This window comes from Bicyclus anynana, chromosome 3 (genome assembly GCF_947172395.1).
Source record: "Bicyclus anynana chromosome 3, ilBicAnyn1.1, whole genome shotgun sequence".
In the NCBI taxonomy this organism is placed as follows: Eukaryota; Metazoa; Arthropoda; class Insecta; order Lepidoptera; family Nymphalidae; genus Bicyclus; species Bicyclus anynana.
In genome coordinates this window covers 3,001,889-3,023,276 of record NC_069085.1, presented here as the reverse complement: position 1 = coordinate 3,023,276, position 21,388 = coordinate 3,001,889, and the positions used below count along the sequence as shown (strand labels likewise).

Genomic DNA, 21,388 nt, shown 5'->3' with positions numbered 1-21,388 from the left:
CTATTACGGCTCTCAAACCAGTAACAATAAGTAAATAAATAATTCAATAAAACTGTTTACCTTTAAATAAATCAAGGCCGTAACGTTCGACGTGAAAGGGAAAAATCTTAGATCCGCATTGCAAAAGGCAGCCCAACGACCAACTTACAGGTCGCTACGTAGGTTCTTAACGTTCCTACCTACTTGTTCCGATGAGTAAGTAACGCGTGCCACTTTCCTTTTGGTTGGGAAATACCAATACTTAAAAGAAAGATAAATTGCAAACAAAAATATGATGAATTTCTTGGAAAAAGCCTTTTTGGTAGTGCGCTTTATAACAAAGAGTTTTTCTTTAAGTACATATGTGTAAAAAGAATTTGCCTTGGACAAGTGTGTAAGTGTGTAGATAAGTATATTTGTTTCTCTTTTACGCTGCGGCTTCTGAAGCGATTTCACTGAAATTTGGAATGGAAATACATTTTAGTCTGGATTAACACATAGGCTACTTTTCATCCTGGAAAAACTTATGGTTCCCGCGAGATTTGTGAAAAACTGAATTCCACGCGAACGAAGTCGCGGGCGTCTGCTAGTTATAAATAGAATAATGCGGATTTTGTAAGCTTCTTCATTTGAGTCGGTCTTCGGACAGAGAAATAGTAGATTGTTAACCGAGGGTGGAAAGAATCAATTCCCGAGGCGAGGGCGGATAGTCGAGTAGGAATTGATTCTTTTACCTGTGTGAAACACTCTACTTTTCATTTTGAATATGAGGAAAATATTATATTGAAGGAACTAGTTGTTTATCTAAACTACTTATTGATAATATTTTAGCGTATGCCCGCGACTTCGTCCGCCGTTAGGAAGTTTACGAAAACCACAATAAGCGTGGTTTACAAATGCCTACTTAACTAACATGAAAAAGTAAACAAAAATTTAATCACGAAGGTAGTATTTAAACCCGCATGAGAAAATACGTAACTCAATTTTCTACGGTTAAATTAATGTTCACACTTGACATATAATAGTAATATACTACCTATCGCAATAAATATATAACGTAATATATACTCTAGTAGTTTCTATAGTAGTGAGAGGCGCAGCGAATCATCAATCAGATCGTACAGAGATCGTTCGGATACATAACCACAACGTGAATTCGCCATCAAGAGTTACGCAACACGAGGAATGTGGAGGAAGGAAAATTGAAAAATAATGTATATTGGTATGCATTTTCAGTGAAAATAGTGTAAGTACTTTAAAGGAATTGAGAAATTTTTGTTTTAGGAATGGTAGAAATATCCGCAAGGCGCCTAATTGATGGTTCTCCATTCAACATTAGGTTTACCTAAATGGGAAAACTGCTTTTCTACTTCAACTGTCACCATCATCATTATCAACCGATGGATAGGCAATTGATCTTGCAAGGACTTTAAAACCAAACTTTTTTTGAGCGACTCCACGTATTAGGAGGTCGACCAACACTGCGCTTTCCGGAGCAAGGCCATAACAACTACAACAACTATTATTCATTCATTATCAATCCATATTCGGCTCACTGCTGAGCTCGAGTCTCCTCTCAGAATGAGAGGGGTTAGGCAAATAGTCCACCACGCGGCCCAATGCGGATTGGCAGACTTTACACACGCAGAGAATCAAGAAAATTCTCTGGTATACAGATTTCCTCACGATGTTTTCCTTCACCGTTTGAAACACGTGATATTTAATTTCTTAAAATGCACACAACTGAATAATTGGTGCATCCCCGGACTGTATTCGAACCCACACCCTCCGGAATTGGAGGAAGAGATCATATCTACTGGGCTATCACGGTTTCCAACCATTATTACTTGAAAAAAAAATTAATTGGACATCCAGTAGGTTTTTATTTCCATGCTTACATACTGCTGCTAATATAGCTGTTATTTGCATTGGTACTTAGAATATGCTTATTCAGTGAATTACCAGTAATAAATGCAGACGTATCAAGTGTGAAAAAATGCATATAAGCCTGTTAAAGTCTACACGTGACATCGTACCATTTTCCGGAAATGTAGTACGCACCGTAAGGCTTCGCTGGTAAATGTAGGTCAATCCTAGTACAAGTATTACTTTGCACCAATACTACTGATACGACGTGATAGACTAGTGGATATAACCTCTTCTCTCTAGATTCAGAGGGCGTAGGTTCGAATCCGGTTCGCATGCACCTCCAACTCTTCAGTTATTTGCATTTCAAAAATTTAACTAACACGTGTTTCAAACACTGAAGGAAAAACATCGTGAGGAAACCTGTATACCTGAGAATTTTCTTGATTCTCTGCGTGTGTGAAGTTTGCCAATCCTCATTGGGCTAACGTGATGAACTTTAAAAACCCTTTACCCTCTCATTTTGAGAGGAGGCTCGTGTTCGACACTGAGCCGATTATTGGTTATTAATGATGAACCAGTTCTGGGAAATAATGTAGAAAAGGTATTATTTTTAAAGGAGATGGTTCATAAATAATGGAGCCCAGGATCAGTCATTGTACCCTGGCAGAAATAAAAAAAAATATTTTTTTTAACTATTTTTGATTATACAATTCTAAGAATTTACTTTAATTCTTTCGAAATAATATTTGTTCTATCCTAAGAAATGCAACACGATTAAGGGTAATAATGGCGGATTGATGACGTTTTCAATGCAGTAGTCAATTTGACGTTTGCTGTCAATTGTCATGTCATAGTTGCTTTACGGGCGCCATCTTGATATAACTCAAAAACTTGAGTTTTAATTTTATTTATTTCTTTTTATTTATTCACTTTAATAAATTTTAATAAAACCCTTGTATTTTTTACAAGAGTGGATTTGAAATGGACCATCTCCTTTACCTAAAACCTGTTTAGCAATGTTCTACATTTCCCAGTATTATTCTCACGTAAAAGTCACGTAGTTACATAGTAGGTAGGTATCAATAAAGATAAAGTGCAGATAAAATCATTCCCATTCCATACATCCATTCACAATCTCGAGATCTTGCATAACTCTGTTCGCGCTTGCTACATAGTAGATAACTATAGAGTTGCCTGTTGATATATCTTGATGTCACATTTTTTTAATCTAGATTTCATCATTAACACATATAAACATAAGAAGAAGAAGTATCGATGCAAAAGGATTATTAAGTTATCTATATTATATCAGTAAAGACAAAAATAAAGTATTAGTATGGTACATTAAATTACCAAAAATAGAGATGGTGCGATAAAAGAAAAGTAATTTATATTTATATTCATCTGTCTGTTTATTAATAATTGTCCAGAACGAGACTCTGCTGATTTTGAAGCATTTTTAACGAGTTTTATAGTAGTAACTTATCACATATCCGTTTAATTATGATCAGACGTAAGAAAGGCAATTAAAAAAAAGTGTGTCAGCTCCGTCGCACGAATGGAGTTTACTCTTTTCAATAGCAACGCCTGAAAAGTGAAAGGTGCGCAACCGAGGTGCAGCGCTGCGTGCGCGCCCGCCAACAGCGTGCACGTGCGTGCGGACGCGCTAGGCATGTGCACGCTATGGCGGCTACGTACGGTGAAAGGTGCGCAGAATAGGTTGCGCACAAAAAACGTACCGAGGGGTATAAATGAAAAATCGATTGTTAAGGAGTAAACTCCAATAAGTTATGAAATGACATGCGTTACGTTTTTTGTGCGCAACCTATTCTGCGCACCTTTCACCGTGCGCTGTGCCGCCAACAACTTGCACATCGCACCCATGTGCACGCTGTAGGCGGGTGCGCACGCCGCGGCCTGCTGCACCTCGGTTGCGCACCTTTCACTTATAAGGCACGAGTATTGAGACGTGCTTCGAGCTAACTTTTTGTTTTTTTTAACATACACACTTTTTTTTGTTGGTAAACAGTGCACATCGAGTAGGGCTTTAGTAATACTTATGTTAAAGAAGACTAAATGTATAGAATTGTAAAATAACTAATAGACTTTATAATATACTTCACATTATATATTTTACTCTTACAATGATATAATCATTAAACAAACAAGCCCAATAACATATAGTATATAGGTATAGTCGCCTATACAGCATATCCTATGTACGTCTCAATACACTCACAGCTAAATTAGAAAGTTGCGCACTAAAGGTGCGCATCAAAAACGTGACACTTTTTCGTTAGTTCAGTTAGTTTAATATTTTTTATATATAAGGGCGCCTTATATATAAAAAATCGATTCTTAAGGAGTAAAGTCCAAAAAACTTTTCTACGAAGTTAAGAACGTCCCAGTAGGTGCTACACTTTTTTTTTATTATTCTTCACAAGTTAGCCCTTGACTACAATCACACCTGATGATAAGTGATGATGCAGTCTAAGATGGAAGCGGGCTAACTTGTTAAGAGGAGGATGAAAATCCATACCCCTTTCGGTTTCTGCACGGCATCGTACCGAAACGCTACATCGCTTGGCGGTACGTCTTCGCCGGTAGGGTGGTAACAAGCCACGGCCGAAGCCTCCCACCAGCTAAAACAGACACGGATGACTTCAGACATGCATCATCATATTCATCATCATACACATCACCTACAGTTTAATGTCCTAGGATTGCCTGGTAGAGATCGCTACTAAGCGATAAGGACGCCTTTTGTATTCTACTTTCTTGTTTGTTTCGCTTGTTTTCTAATTGTGGAGTACAAATAAAAAATAATTAATAAATAAATCATCGTGTGCCTTACTCAAACCAAAGTTTGGCAGCAATACGCGGTAATATATTTAAAAGCTTCGTTTAGCTACTTCGGTCTCCTCCAATTTTAGTAAAAAAAAATTATAGAATTATAAAGTTGCACTAATCATTTCACAATCGACAAGTCGCACCTAAACACACTACTTCAGTAGTATTCTAGGCTTTTAAAAATACAACATATTAGGTATTTACTTATTAGTTGTTACGTATAATTTACATACAGCTGCTAGCGTTTATAGCCACGCCAACGGATTCGTTGTTGAAACAATGAATAATCAACTTTAAAGACTAATATAGAGAGCATATTTCAGAACACCACCAGGTAGCTATAATGCTTAATTATACAATAAGACCAAACACGCTTTTCTTATCAGTATTTAATTCAAGGGAAATCCACGAATCGCTCCAAACAATTTTCCAACATTTTCTATTATTTCTAATTTTGTTGTTGAAATAAATCATTGCAAATGTCTGCCAGGTACTTTGATCAATAAATACATGTTTTACTTTATCGTGTCACTAGCAGACACCGCGTCTCACCCGCCTGGTTCCCGTTCCCGTAGGAATACGGGGATTATATTATAGCCTATAGCCTTCTTCAATAAATGGGCTCTATCACTGAAAGAATTTTTCAAATCGGACCAGTAGTTCCTGAGATTAGCGCGTTCAAACAAACAAACAAACTCTTCAGCTTTACAATATTAGTATAGATAATAGTGAGTACTATTACCTAGAACCCATCATTGTTTAAACTTTCAAGTCGGATTATAACTTCATAAACAATTTTCTTTAATACGTTTCCTTGTACATGTAATTAGCACCTGATCTACCGCATTTACTCGTATCATCAGGTAAGCTCCATAAACTTCTAATTGACATCTGAACCAAATAAATAGCTGAAAATTTGTCAGGCTCAAAGAGAGCAGAAACCAGAACTATGACGTCAATTAAAATAAAGAAAATCAGCGTCAGTTAAACAGTAGCCGAGAAATCATTCGATAAATTCAAAAATTAAAACACAAGTAAGTACTCGCAAATCCATACTAATGATGTAATGCGAGAGTAATTTTGTCTGTATGTACTCGTATGTTACCTTGTGAACCGATTTTGATAAATTTTGGTATAGGATAAATTGGAACTTAGAACAGAATATATGTATTATTTTTGTGCCGAAAAATTTATGGATCCCGTGGGATTTTTAAAAATATCATTACACGTAAACCGAGTTGCGGTTGTTCGCTAGTAAGTATATAGGAAAGTTGCATGTCCCAAGAATGCAGTAAGGAATTCGAATCTATTACTAATACATTTACGATGCATTTTTGATTAATAAATTATTTAATGTAGTACTTACGACTGATGTCCATAGCAAGTGTGTTCATTACGTACACTCCCATCATAAAATTTTTTTTTTTTTGAGATACTAAGAACTAAGGCTATCAAATCACTTTTCACACTACTTCCAAATTCAACTCTATGTCTATATTATTTAAATGTCTTTTCAATTAAAACACGTCCAAAGAAAGGGGTACACAACAATTTTTTCCCACGAACCGAATGAACATCGATAGACCACTTAATCCCATTTATTAACTGCAGGAATTACGAAGCCGTAACACTTCACTTAATTGAATTATTTACATTAATATAATAAAAAATATATTTAATATCAAAAATCATATTCCAATAATAAATGTCTTTTATTTCATTTAAACAAATTATAGTTAGTATACTTCAGAATAAGGTAAGTCAAGATAAAGTATGAAGGTTTTTCATAAGGCTATATCACACAACAACTCGGCAGTAAGATCGAACGCGGACTGGCTAGGCGAGATTGTAACTTGTCTTCCATTACTTGCAGACAACGGTTCTCAAAGTATTACAAGTAATGATGCTCATAACTCTAATGTTTAGTAAATATTGTCATTAAAATATATTTTCTTGGTTTTCTACACATACAATTAATCCTAAATTAAAATAATAAACTTTTTTTTATACAGTACATTTTTGTATGTGCCTATACAAAAATGAATCAATGTTCGATAATAATTTCCAAGTTTGACAATGGCTTGACCGAATTAAAAATTTGTTTTGTTATCTTCAATTCAATAAGAACGGTGGATAAAAAAAAATAAAAATACCAATGTTTTCTTGGTTTTGATGATGCTTATAATGATTTACCTACTATAGTAGCAATAGAGTCAATCAGTTTTTTTTTATTATTTTATTGTGATACTTCCAAAATATATATTTTTAAAGCCAACCCAACCTAACGCACAACTTTGCATAATATAGTTGAGATTAAAGTACATGAACGTGTAAAAATACCAATACTTTGGGAATCGCTGCCCTAAGAAGACTGAATAAATATTTGCCATTTATGACAATGGTATATAGCGTGTATTGCACACATAACGGTAAGTGGCAGTTCTTTTAACATATTTAGGTCGTAAATAAAAAGTAATTTTCGTTGTACAAATTATTTATTATCGTTCCAAGATCTTTTTAAGGTTTTAATTTTCTTGTTTAGAATTTTTATAATTTTTTTAATAAATCTGTCGAAGTTAATAACAACTGACTTATAACAGAGTGCTTCTGGTCCCAAGTTCGATCCCCAGCTCGTATCAATATAGAATTCTATATTACAATATTCTAAAATTATTCAGGTCAGCAGGCTTCAGCGGAGCTTTTCAGGCTAGTTTCCGATAAATATTTATCACCTAGGCAATTTAGCGCTTCGATACGATGTCGTATTTGTAGAAACCAGTCAAGATAACCCGCTTCCATCTTAGATTGCATCATCACTTACCATCAGGTGAGATTTCAGTCAAGGGCTGACTTGATCGCAAATACAGTATGATTCAGAATAAAGATTATAAAAACCAACTCTTACTCATAGTAAGAGTTGACTTATTATGAAAAAAAAAATTATAAGTAGTAAGTCATCATCATCATAAACAACCCATATTCGGCTCACTGCTGAGCTCGAGGCTCCTCTCACAATGTGTCCACCACGCTGGCCCAATGCGGATTGGCAGACTTCACACACGCTGAGAATTAAGAAAATTCTCTGTTACGCAGGTTTCCTCACGATGTTTTTTCTTCACCGTTTGAGACACGTGATATTTAGTTTCTTAAAATGCACACAACTGAAAAGTTGGAGGTGCATGCCCCGGACCGGATTCGAAACTACACCCTCCGGAATCGGAGGCAGAGGTCCATTGGGCTATCACGGCTCTTAAGTACTAAGTAGTGGGTAATATTTTGATCACTAAAAAGTAATATGCTCGTAAAAATCATACTTATTCAACATTTATATTTCAATACTTATTAACCCCACCCATTAACCTATATTTAAAATTCATATTTCTAAACACTACAAATCTCGTGATATTTTGTAATCTCAGTGTTTCGTAATGACCTTGACATGATAACAGCAACGGCTATCAATATTTCAAATCGTCAACCAGTAGTAACTGAGATAGACCAGTAGTTCCTGAGATTAGCGCTTTCAACCAAACAAACTCACCAGCTTTATATATTAATATTGATGCAAGATTTTCATTTGATTGCAATAGATTAAAATTGAATTGAAGGCAAGCGATTTATCGTTCCAATACGATACCGCAAACTGTCAGAGGTAGGTTACCTATGGGTCATTTGACCTATGGATCAAATAAACTTGCACATCTTACATCTGAGACTGCACAGTCACTTAATATCATTGGTTTTTGGTTTGGCTTACTTGTCACTGATTAAAAAAGAGATAGATATAAAACGTTCTGTTGAAAATCCGCACATAGGAAATCAAGTACTTAATCTCAGATCAATACTAGCTTCTGCCCGTGACCTACAGTTTGAGAACTGGCAGACAAGTGGAGCCTAGTTATATAACCGCAAGCTTCCCAAACTGCGCTCCAGACTCTAGGCTACACGTGAAATCTAGATATCTACACGAAAGTAGGTCGGCCAAAGTTCGAACAAGAACATAACATAAAGATATATTTGTATTATGAATCATTTCAACCATAAATTAAGGTCGCCTTTATTTTAAACTATTACTAATCTGGTTTAGTGATTAGCCTATGTGGCTCAGATTAACAGGTCCTGGTGTCGAGACCTGTGTCGGCCTCATACTGATCTTTTCTTTCTTCTAACAAATTTTCAGTTATATTCTCAGCCCTTGGAATTTGATGGAATTAAATCCCCGTGCCTCGGAGAGCATATTTAATCGTCCGGTAAAGAATTATTATCACGCCTGCCAATTCGCATAGGAAAAGCATGGTCAGTCTTTGCTCCATCCCCTCTTATAGGTATAATAGTATTAGGCCAGTATGATGATGTTGATACCTTTAAACTTTTTTTATATACTTAACTACAATTAAGCCTGGTGAGCCGTGATAGCCCAGTGGATATGACCTCTGCCTCCAATTCCGGAGGGTGTGGGTTCGTGTCCGGTCCGGGGCATATGCACCTCCAATTTTTTCAGTTGTGTGCATTTTAAGAAATTAAATATCACGTGTCTCAAACGGTGAAGGAAAAACATCGTGAGGAAACCTGCACACCAGAGAATTTTTTAAATTCTCTGCGTGTGTGAAGTCTGCCAATCCGCATTGGGCAAGCGTAGTGGACTATTAGCCTAACCCCTCTCATTCTGAGAGGAGACGCGAGCTCAGCAGTGAGCCGAATATGGGTTGATAATAACAATAATAAATAATAATTAAGCCTGATGGAAAGCATTAATGCGGTCTACGTTGGAGCCCGCTTACCTAGGAGATTCACTCTTGCTTTGAAGGTGTTTAAATTATAGGTGTAAGGATACACAAACGCCGGAAGGGCATTACAAATGTTTGCTGTACGAATGAAAAAAGTGTATTCAAATCGTTTTACGAGTTGCCTGGACATTCACAACGTAAGGATGCCACCGCTCGCAACCTTTTGCTGTTCTGTGGTAGAAAACAGAAGAAGGAACTAGATGATGAAATTCCTGAGCATACTGACTAAAACCGACAGACATGAGACAAGCTACCTAAAGGAGATGATCCAAAATTGTATGAATTTTCTTAATTCTCTGCGTGAGTCAGCGTGGTGGACCATTGGCCCAACCCCTCTCATTCTAAGAGGACATTCGAGCTCAGCAGTGAGCCGAATATGGGTTGATAACGAATATTTCAATATTTTTAAGTAGGCCTTGATGTACGTCATTGTACACCGGAAGGAAAGAAGTTCAGTACGCAGTGCTTACTCTACTTGAAAACTTGCACGCCAGTGCTAACATCGCAAACTAGGAAGTTAGCTACCAGAATCAAGAATTTTCGTAAATAAAAAAGTTGATCGTTTCATCGAGATGAAGCTACCAACGAAACATTACCTAGCTTGTTAGTAATCAGGTGCACAAAATGTTCTAGGGATCCCTGACTTTAAAGAATAAAAAAAAATAAGCATGGATATTCCTGCACAAAATTACAGTAAACAGTTGCATCTCTGACATTATCTCTATTTCTTATTTATTCTGTTCTCGTGAGGCTGCATTAACCTTTCATCTTCTTTGTTGTTCCAATGCTGCTTGAATGCAAATACACATATTGACATTTTAAAAATACATTTGTATTCCACTGTCGCATGCAGAATTGGATCGTAGAAAATACTTTAGTAGCTGCGTGTGGTGTTATTTTAAAATTAAAATAACAAAGAAAGAAATTCTTTCTTTCTTTTTTTTTAACTGTGTCACACAACATTATTATTATTATATTCGACGGCCGCGTGGCGCATTGGGTAGTGACCCTGCTCTCTGTATCCACGGCCGTGGGTTCGATTCCCACAACTGGAAAATATTTGTGTGATGAGCATGGGTTTTTCCAGTGTCTGTGTGTATTTATACATTATATAAGTATTTATATGTACTATATAAATGTATATGAATATTATAATATCAACTATCTTAGCACCCATAACACAAGCTACTCTGTATGCTTACTTTGGGGCTAGATAGTGATGTGTATTGTTTAAGTATATTTATTTATTTATTTATTATTTTATTTATTAGCTTAGAAGTTTAGTTTGCTTTCACAGCTTCAAGGGAGTGTAAAGACTAGTGAGTAAACTCTATTATTTAGATTTATACTTAGCGCTAATTTGGTTTATGGTGGCTCAAACATATCAAGTCCAAAATCAAAGTAGCACTAAGCACATTTATTAAGAACAAAAAGTTACACTAGTGTTTATTTTTTTATTTTAATTTTTAAATCCTATTTCTGATAATGTACAGTTTTTAAAGCATCTAGTGTTTTGAAGAAAGATATCTAAATCATAGATATTATATTTTATAAATATGTTGATGTAGATATATTTCTTAGCTTCATCATCATTATCATCATTAACAACCCATATTCGGCTCACTGTTGAGCACGATTCTCCTCTCAGAATGAGAGGAGTTAGGCTAATAGTCCACCAGACAGATTTTCTGACAATGTTTTTCCTTCGCTGATTTCGAACCTACGCCCTCCGATTCGAAGGCAAAGGTTATTTCCACTGGATTATCACGCCTTATTGCTTTTCACGCGCGCTCCAATCTTATTGCTTTTCACCAGGCATGATTATAGTCAAGCGCAACCCTATCTAAACGAAACAGCATCAGGCCTCAGGGTCAAAAAATTGAAAATTATCAACTGAATATAACAAATATACAACATAAGATATAAATAATTATCACCGCCTAGGTGAATAATTGGAATTATGTATGACGTATGGTTGCCAGAAATAAAATTAATTGGCGTATAGTAAAAGGGTAAATTAGCCTAGTTTAAAAGGATTTATTGTGTGACTGAGCGCCGTCGCCATATATTACAGCATTGTGTGGTGATGCGTTACGAAAGTAGAGCGCCGTTTGGTTGCTGGTGACGCAACCACAGGCCTGGCGATGATAAAGCATCCCTATTTAATAGACTCGGTGGTCCAGTAGTCAGCCTATACTACTACGAGGTCATGGGTTCGAGGTGGGCTAGGAAATACTATGCTTTTCTTTGTTTTAGCACCTTAAGCCGTAGGTCATTATATTTAAGATCTTATGGTGGTCGTTACAATATCAGACATTGCCACGCTTACCTAGCAGACATCTATTATTACATTGCATTACTTACTAATATTATAAAGCTGAAGAGTTTGTTTGTTTGTTCGAACGCGCTAATCTCAGAAACTACTAGTCCGATTTGAAAAATTCTTTCAGTGTTAGATAGCCCATTTATCGTAGAAGGCTATAGGCTATATATTACCCCCGTACTCTTACGGGAACAGGAACCACGCGGGTGGAACCGCGCTGCGTCAGCTAGATAGAAATAAAGCGCTTAATTAGAGCGGGTTGATGGGTCTAAATTCTAAATCCCTTCTCCTATTAGTAGGCCTGGCTCTCGTGAGCCGTTAAAGATACTGATAATGATAATAAATTATCGATATATCTGTCGCATAGAACAAATTTTAAATCATAATCATCATATCAGCCGATGGACGTCCATTGCAGGACATAGGCCTTTTGTAGGGACTTCCAAACATCACGATACTGAGCCACCTGCAACCAGCGAATCCCTGCGACCCGCTTGATATCGTCAGTCCTAGTGCGGGGTCGCCGTTCCAACACTTTGGGACCCCAACGTCCATCGGCTCTTCGAACTATGTGCCCCGCGCATAGCCACTTCAGCTTCGCAACTCGGTGAACTATGTCGGTGACTTTGGTTCTTCTGCGGATCTCCTCATTTCTGATTCGATCACGCAGAACTCTTAACATAGCTCGTTCCATCGCCCGCTGTGTGACTCTGAGCCTTCTTATGAGGCCCATAGTTAACGAGATTTTACAGCTTGACATTTAAATACAGGAACATTCAACGCTGAACCCTAAAAACGTCAGTACAGTCAACACCGTCATAAAATTATAAAATTAGTTCTATTGCACGATATCGCCATATCTTACACGACCATTGTGTGGTGATGCGTTACGAAAGTAGAGCGCTGTTTGGTTGCTGGTGACGCAACCACTAGAGCCTGGAGATAAAGTGCATTATGACATCACTGGTTACAAGTCACTTTCCATTGTTCACCCCTCACAATCTGAGAGGAGGCTCGTGCTCAACAGTGAACCGAATATGGGTTGATAATGATGATGATGATGATGTTCACGAAACTGTCTACGAAATTAAAATCTAAACCGTTTCAAGTAAAACGTTTTAAAACTACGAGTGCCACACTAAATCTATACTAATATTATAAAGAAGAAATATTTGATTGATTGTTTGTTTGTTTGCTCTGGAACTACTAAACCGATTTGAAAAATTCTTTTACTGGTGTAGCTTACACTATCTCCGAATTTTTTTTTAGTATTGATTATCCCAATAGTTTTAAAAATTAAAAAATAATAAAGAAATTAACAACTGAAAAGTCAATGCATTTATTTTTCCCATTTAATTTCCATAGAATATTCCAATTAATTCAGCAATTTCCGAGTAAGGTAATTTACTTTTTTAAAAGTATAAAGAAGTAAAAGTTTAAATTGTTTTCATTAATTAACCTTGCTCTATGTCTAGGCCTCTAGGGCATATACTCGCAATAGCGCCTGCCAAAAATTAAAAGCAATGACATGGTTGAGATAAATATAATTTGAATTTTCTGTAATGTGACTTGATTTCAAACTGGTACAAAAGGTGGTAAAAATGTAAGCCTAATATTTACATAGATTGAAGTGTCACTAGGAATTTTATGTATTGGGTTGGGTTGTGCTTGCGACCGTTTCGGGTATTGTGGAAGGAAAGGAGCGGGATCTGGAACGATAACATTAAAATATTAAGCTGCTGTCTAACGGCCAGTTTCTTCATCGCAAGTAACAGTCAAAGTAACATCATAAATCAAAAGTGACGGTCTTATTCACTAAAAAATAAAGTCTTCTTTACTGCTTACTACTTTTACTGTTACTTTAGCTTTACATGAAGAAACTGGCTGTTAATAAGTAATTCATAATGGCTACAATTTAAATCGGAAAATGTTTTTCGTATTTGCCTATAATTTTGGATCGTACTGACCCGGACTTGTGACCGACGGTGTAGGGTTAAAGCACCCTACACCATTAGTCCGGGGATCTGCTCGGGGTTTTTACTATGCCACACGATGGACCCGCAACCCGCACGGTGAATCCATGGAATGCTAAGACATTTCATCTCATTTGTTATTTATAGGGTTGTTTAGTAGGCTTACAAGTTAGTCCGTTTCCATCTAAGATTACATCATTACTTACTATCAAGTGAGATTGTAGTCAAGGACTAACTTGTAAAGAATTATAAAAAAAAATATCGAATAGATAGGGTAAATACGAATGTCCGTGTCCAACAAGGTTCTGGAGAATACATACTTTCCAAATCTCTGATTTACGTGGAGTTGGTTATCAACATCTTGCGTTGATAACCTATTAAGATCTATTAGTTTTACGACGTTCCTCACTTAAACGGTTAATAACTTAATAAATACTCACATAACCGCCTTGAGTAGGGCGTAGGCCTGAGTTGTCTGCCCACCTGGATGGAGGCCAGCAGTTGTTCCCGCGGCGTCACCTCCCGCCGCCGTGGTGGTAGCTTGCGTTCTGACGCCTGGTTGTGGAAGAAAACAACCATTAATATGCCTTCAACCAGGGGGTTAAAAGCCAAGCTCGAGCTGAGCATGCTCTTCGTGAGCTTATTGCGGCTTCTAGCCCTCAGTTTGTTTAATACCACGTTGCACAAGTAAAGATTGCTTTATCCTAGGCGTGGCCGTGCTCTTGGTTCGAACGATTCACATATTTGAAACTTTACATACATGTATATTTTCTACAATAACCGCCTTATCCGAGTAATAGCCACGGCCACAGTTAAAACCATGGTCTAGCATAAATCATCTATACGCTAATACATATACATAAGCAAGAGTGAACAGGCATCGTAAGCGCGCTCCAACTTAGACCGCATTAATGCGCATAATCAGGCTTAATTGTAGTCAAGCGCTAGCCTATATTGCAGAAAAGAGACCAAGAGCTAAATTTGCTCAAAGAGGCACATCAGTGTAATATCACCACTACTCATTTTCAGACAGTTACTGAGGGTTTTTAGAAAAGAGAAAATCTCAATATTCAATAACATAATCCCAACTTCTAATAGCTTCAGGGCTCTCAGAAACTCCCAATCTTTAGTCGCCTAGTCGTAATTTCCGTAGAGTTTATGTGTCTCAGTTGTTTATGAAATCAACATGTCCAATTACCTTTTTAAGTGGAGGTCTACTTCTAATGAATTCGAGTATCATAGCGTGTGCGTCCTTTTTGACACTGTAACAAACAAAACATAGTTTACAAAATAATATAACACGATATTTCCTAATGTATATGGTTCGATGTATAGATTGTTCTAGGATAAAAGTAGCCCATGTGTTAATTCAGACTATAATCTATCTGCATGTCTTTCAGCTAAATGCGCTCAGTAGATATTGCGTGACAGAGTAATAAATATCTATACATAACTTGACGTTTATAATATTTGTAAGATTAACGATAACATTAGTGTTTTTATTCATTTTTGTACACTTTTTTATTAGAATTTTAACTATAACTGTATTGTCATAAATAATTTTAAATCTAGCCAAAATTCTAATCAGCTTTGAACATGATATCACGCATGGCTGCGTATTGTAAAACACTGTAGTTATCTTAACAACTTCAGATCGGACTAGAAGTAAGTCGTCGTTATCAACCCATATACGGCTCACTGCTGAGCTCGAGTCTCCTCTCAGAATGAGAGGGTTTAGGCCAGTAGTCCACCACGCTGGTCCAATGCGGATTGGCAGACTTCACACACGCAGAGAATTAAGAAATTCTCTGGTGTGCAGGTTTCCTCACGATGTTTTCCTTCACCGTTTGAGACACGTGATATTCAATTTCTTAAAATGCACACAACTGAAAAGTTGGAGGTGCATGCCCCGGACCGGATTCGAACGCACACCCTCCGAAATCGGAGGCAGAGGTCATATCCACTGGGCTATTACGGAGAAGTGAAGAGAAGTAAGTACGTTTCATAAATTTAAATTGTAATAAAATCATCATGGTCATCATTTACAGCCCAATGCCGATAGACGTTCGATGATAGACACTAGCTTCTTGTAAGAACTTGCATACACCATGATCTTCACCCGCATGCAACCATCGGCTCCATAATACCCGCTTGATATCTTTTCTCTACATAGTGGAGGTCCAATGTGCCCCGCCCAATGTTATATATTATGTTATTTAATTACATACCTTTGAGGTATCGCGCCGTCAACTTTCCTTAACGTGTACCGCCTCGACCTAATGTCGTCCATTAGTATTTCATACGGAGTCAGCTCATATTCAATAGGCGTTCTTGAATAGTTCACCTTCTTTAATTTAACCCCCATCCTCAGGTCACCGATGACTTGCATCCAAAACCGCGCCTGAAATAAAGTTAAAGCAATTATTCCCTGATACATTTTTAGAGACTAACTAGAAAAGATATTCGTATCTGAAAAACAAAATGTAGTAAAATAATAGGACAGAATGTAGTCCATACTTCTGTAATAATAAATTGCACTTTTCGTTTTCTAAAGAATGCTCATCTGAAATCTGACAATGCGAGTGGTCTAGAGGTAATCGCTATTAGCCATTGTGAATATTTGTGTTTTAGATTTTTTCACATTATGCCACCACTTGCTGTTTCTACATTATGTGATTTTTTACTTACACAGAGAATTTATCTATGTATTTAATAAAAAAGTTAAAAAAACACATTTTATTCAAATATTTTGTGTGTTTACAGTATATTTACTAAAAAAGATCCGCATACTTTAAGCGTGTGAGTGTGACAAACAAACTCACTACTTCGAATTATTAGTAAGGATTAAAAAGGAGGATTGTCTAAAAACAACTCTGCTTGACTTTGGTCATTTGATATTACATACATCACACAAAACGTATTTGCTATAAATAAATTGGCAGGCGTTATAAACAAACTCATCATATCCAAAAAATAAATTCAAATTTATCACTACTATAAAGAAGCTTAATCTAAAAAACATAATTAAACGTTCTTTTTGAGAACGATAAAAAAAAATAAACCGCCAAAAGAACAGAACTATAACTACTAGGTACATACTTGCAACGCTCTCCAAATCCTTCGGTTTGTCTATGATAAAAAAAACAAATAATTTTATTAATGATTCTAAGCCATTAGAAAGATAAACAAATTCCACATTTTTTTTTTAAATAAGTAGTTGTCTTACCGATTCTGTGTACATTGCCTACCCCATTGTACTCGTAGGTATAGGACATGACATAATATCATGGTTTCAAGCATAATATTTTAATTTATTTATTTCGTTAGCATTAATTAGTTCGAAATTACATTAAAATCCTTTTTTTCAACAAAAACCGTACACGACTACCTATATTTGTTACTCAACATTCTCAGAGATCTAACATAATGTGCACTCCGATACCGATACCATGCATCTTTTCAGGGTTCCGAACGTACGTAGTACAAAAACGGACCTCTTTTAATATCACTTGCACACATTTTACTAAACTTTAAAAGTGTTGTTTCGAGAATATTTAGGTAGGTACCTATCTACTTGCAAAGATTTTATTTGTTTCCAATTTTATCAATTTATTTATTTAAGGCCGAGTTTTTTGTGGGCTCTTCTCGGGCCAAAGCGCGTATGAAAGCCAATTGTAACTTTAATTTTAAGTTTTCGAGTTTACTTATCACCATAATATAATAACATAATCTGGCGTTCAAAATTGCTTGTAAATGTAAGCCTTAGCCTACTTGATAAATTTATTTTGACTATGCTTTATTGTTGAGATTCAAGAAAATTAGCACAATAGTTATTTGTGCGAATATTGTTCACATTTCCAGAAAATAGCTAACTCATTTTATTATTACCTAGAGAATAAAATTTCCAATGAATTACTCGTAACATTGTAGACTTGTCATCTACACAACAGTCAAGTCAAACTTTAATTAAACTTAACAAACCACAATTCCTTACTTATAATACATTCGATTAACATACCCACAATATAAATTCCTTTAACATTAGATTGGTTTACAATTTGCACGAAAAGGTCACATAGTAGCTTGTGGTCAATACATCGGCACGGTTCATCTAGCCCGTCAGTTTGGGAAGCTTAACACGCCCCAGAGTGATTGCCGCTACCTAACTCGTGACTTACTCGAGTTTGAGCAACGTCTTAAATGTCAGCATATTAATTAATGATGGTGTTCAGGGGATATTAATATAGTGCCAAACAGTGGCTGTAACCTACCGAGTTATGGTAATGGGTTATTGCGACACAGTAAAAATACTATTGAGCTGTGATAGCCCAGTGGATATGACCTCTGCCTCCGATTCCGGAGGGTGTGGCTTCGAATCCGGTACGGGGCATGCACCTCCAACTTTTCAGTTGTGTGCATTTTAAGAAATTAAATATCACGTGTCTCAATCGGTGAAGGAAAACATCGTGAGGAAACCTGCATATCAGAGAATTATCTTAAATCTCTGCGTGTGTGAAGTCTTCCAGTCCGCATTGGGCCAGCGTGGTGGACTATTGGCCTAACCCCTCTCATTCTGAGAGGAGACTCGAGCTCAGCAGTGAGCCGAATATGGGTTGATGACGACGACGGAAAATACTATTTCATTAAAATTTAATTACATATAGTACAGACAGGTACATATCTCTATATATATTATCAAATCTTGTTTTACATACAAAATTGAATTACCGTGGTAGATCTCAAAAGATTCACTTTAACAATTAGCTAGAACCATTTTCATTATTTTTTGTTTTTATTTGCTTTGAAAAAATAAAGAGAGTAAGAAACCTAAACGAATATACTACTTAGCCAGACGTCCATTGCAGGAAATAGGCCTTTTATAGGGAATTCTAACATAACGATTCTGAGCTGCCTGCATCCAGCGAATCTCTCCGACTCGCTTGATGTCGTCACCTGGTGGGGTTCCACCAAGACAGCGCTTTCTAGTGCGGGGTCGCCATTGTAGCATCTTTTAACCCCAAGAGACCTAAACGAATATACTACTTGGCCAGGCTGATGTTTTAATTCAGACCCACCGCTGCTGCTTTACTGCAACGGCGGAGTTAACCTCTGACCTCCACTGCCTTAGCCTTTCAAACCTTCACTGTCTCATGTTGATATTAATGGCTGACGCCTTAGCTCATTATCTCCTTTTCCGAGCGAAGACTAATAGAGTCCTCAACCGCGTCCGATGCCTAATACTAGGTATGGATTATTATCAATGAGACCAATTGATCACTAACTATGAGCCTCAGAGTCACACAGCTTTGAGTATCTCTGCGTGATCGAATCAGAAATGAGCAGATCGGCAGAAGAACCGAAGTCACCGTCATAGCTCAACGAGTTGCGAAGATGAAATGGCAATGAAATAGTTCAAAGAGCCAATGGAAGTTGGGGTCCCAAAGTGCTGGAATGGCGACTCGCACTAAAAGGCGCTGTGTTGGTCGACAAACCCCCCCTCCCCCCCAGGTGGACTGTGAACATCAAGCGGATGTAGGCGGCTCAGGATCGTAATGTTTGGCAGTCCCTATTAAAGGCCTATTTCCTGCAGTGGATATCCATTGGCTGATATGATGACGATGACGATGATTATTAATTCAGCGTATGACTCCAAATGGAGTCAACACATACAACCAGGTGCGCTGTTCACACGCCTACAGCCTACAGCATAATCTAATTAATTCGACGCCAAATTCCTAGAGTGCACGCCGGTATTAACATTTACATCCGAATTAGCTTGCACGCCCCACGGTCTGCCGTCGAGACATATTGGTGCATAGCAAATAAAATTACCTAGAATCTTATTCAAATCGAATAAATTACAAAATCCTGAAAGTTCGTATTGAATATTCAAATAATTATTTATACTATTGTACATTAGACAGGTGTACGTAATGCTATAAAAAAAATCTATAGTATTCCAATCGCGATCAGACTAAATTCGCCCACATCACATTCATCTTCAGTAATATTCGACTCAATGTTAAGCACGAGTCGTGCTTAACGGCAATAGTTTTGACGGTCTCCGTGGCGCAGTGGTATGCGCGGTGGATTTACAAGACGGGGGTCCTGGGTTCGATCCCCGGCTGAGCCGATTGAGATTTTCTTAATTGGTCCAGGTCTGGCTGGTGGGAGGCTTTGGCCGAGGCTAGTTACCACCCTACCGGCAAAGACGTACCGCCAAGCGATTTAGCGTTCCGGTACGATGCCGTGTAGAAACCGAAAGGGGTGTGGATTTTTATCCTACTCCTAACAAGTTAGCCCGCTTCCATCTTAGACTGCATCATCACTTACCATCAGGTGAGATTGTAGTCAAGAGCTAACTTGTAAAGAATAAAAAAAAAAAGTCTCCTCTCAGAATGAGAGGGGTTAGGCTAATAGTCCACTACGCTGGTATTATGCACATTGGCAGACTTCACACACGTATTCCCAGGTATGCAGGTTTTAATCAAATAGAATAACAACGCATAAGAGACCTATAAGGCATAGCTAGTTAGCTATATAGTACATACAGATAAGCTGTTGTAACTTAACCCTAAAGCCCAGGTGGTAATACTAACTTAAGGGACATTTTGAGTATAACTTATGTACAGTTAATTTATAGGTTTCGCAAAATACTCTGTGACATTTACCACCCACCTCCGTATAAACCGTAATTGATGGATATACAATTCTTTATATCCAATCTACATACTGAATTAATAGAAACAATTGTCTGTGCCATTCGGCTGTCACTGTGAGTAAAATTAATTACCGCTTATCAAATACCTGCCTTGAGTCACCTGACGCAGCCTCCCACCCGGTGTTGTGACTAACTTTGTATTATGACAATTATCTGCCTCATTGGGCCGACCACTCGAGATTAGCTAGTTCGCCGATAGGTAATGAGATTTATCGAGGAAGGCTATAGGCTATATATTATCCCCGTATTCCTAAGGGAACGAAAACGACGCAGGTAAAACCGCGCGGCGTCACCGAGTATTATGGTAATCAACTTAAGATTGACCGATTGGAGCTTTGACTAAGTACTTATGGACCTAACGCGCAATACGTTACCCCTCTGTCAAAGTATAAGATCAATGATCTAACGCTTTTATAAAACTGTTTATATTGAATCGATGTTTCATAGTTGTTGTCGTTTTTGTCGTGCAAAGAGCTCCACAAAAATTGTGCACTTGAATGGTGTATTTTAAATAAATCAAACGGTGAAGGAAAAACATCATGAGGAAACCCAAATACTTGAAAATTATCGTAATTCACTACGTGTGTCAAGCCTGATAATCTGCATTGGGCCAGCGCGGTGTACTATTAACCTAACGCCTTTCATTCTGAGAGGAGACTCACAACAGTGAGCCGAATGTGGGTAGTTAGTGATGATGACAAGTTCATAACTAATTAGTTTTTTCAATATATTTAGTTTGTATAGTACTACAAACGTTTCTGATCCGGTGGACAAAACTGGAACTAACGTCGCGGCGGTCGCAAAACATTATACTAGAAACGTGAAAATACCGTGACCCTTGCCGGATAAGTTTGTGGCACTACAGTGTGTATCAGAGGCTCAGAGC

The 21,388-nt window shown here is 37.3% G+C and overlaps 1 protein-coding gene across 1 annotated transcript in view; it reads right to left on the bottom strand.

Annotated features, from left to right (window-relative positions):
• LOC112053476 (protein spire) overlaps positions 1 to 21,388 on the bottom strand; it is a 234,814-nt gene that overhangs the window by 48,719 nt on the left and 164,707 nt on the right. The window contains exons 6-8 of the mRNA XM_052891144.1: positions 16,010 to 16,182; positions 14,980 to 15,043; positions 14,222 to 14,336 (exon numbers count right to left, since the gene is read on the bottom strand). Of these exons, the coding sequence (XP_052747104.1) occupies positions 14,222 to 14,336; positions 14,980 to 15,043; positions 16,010 to 16,182 (352 nt within the window). The remainder of the gene's footprint in view (positions 1 to 14,221; positions 14,337 to 14,979; positions 15,044 to 16,009; positions 16,183 to 21,388) is intronic.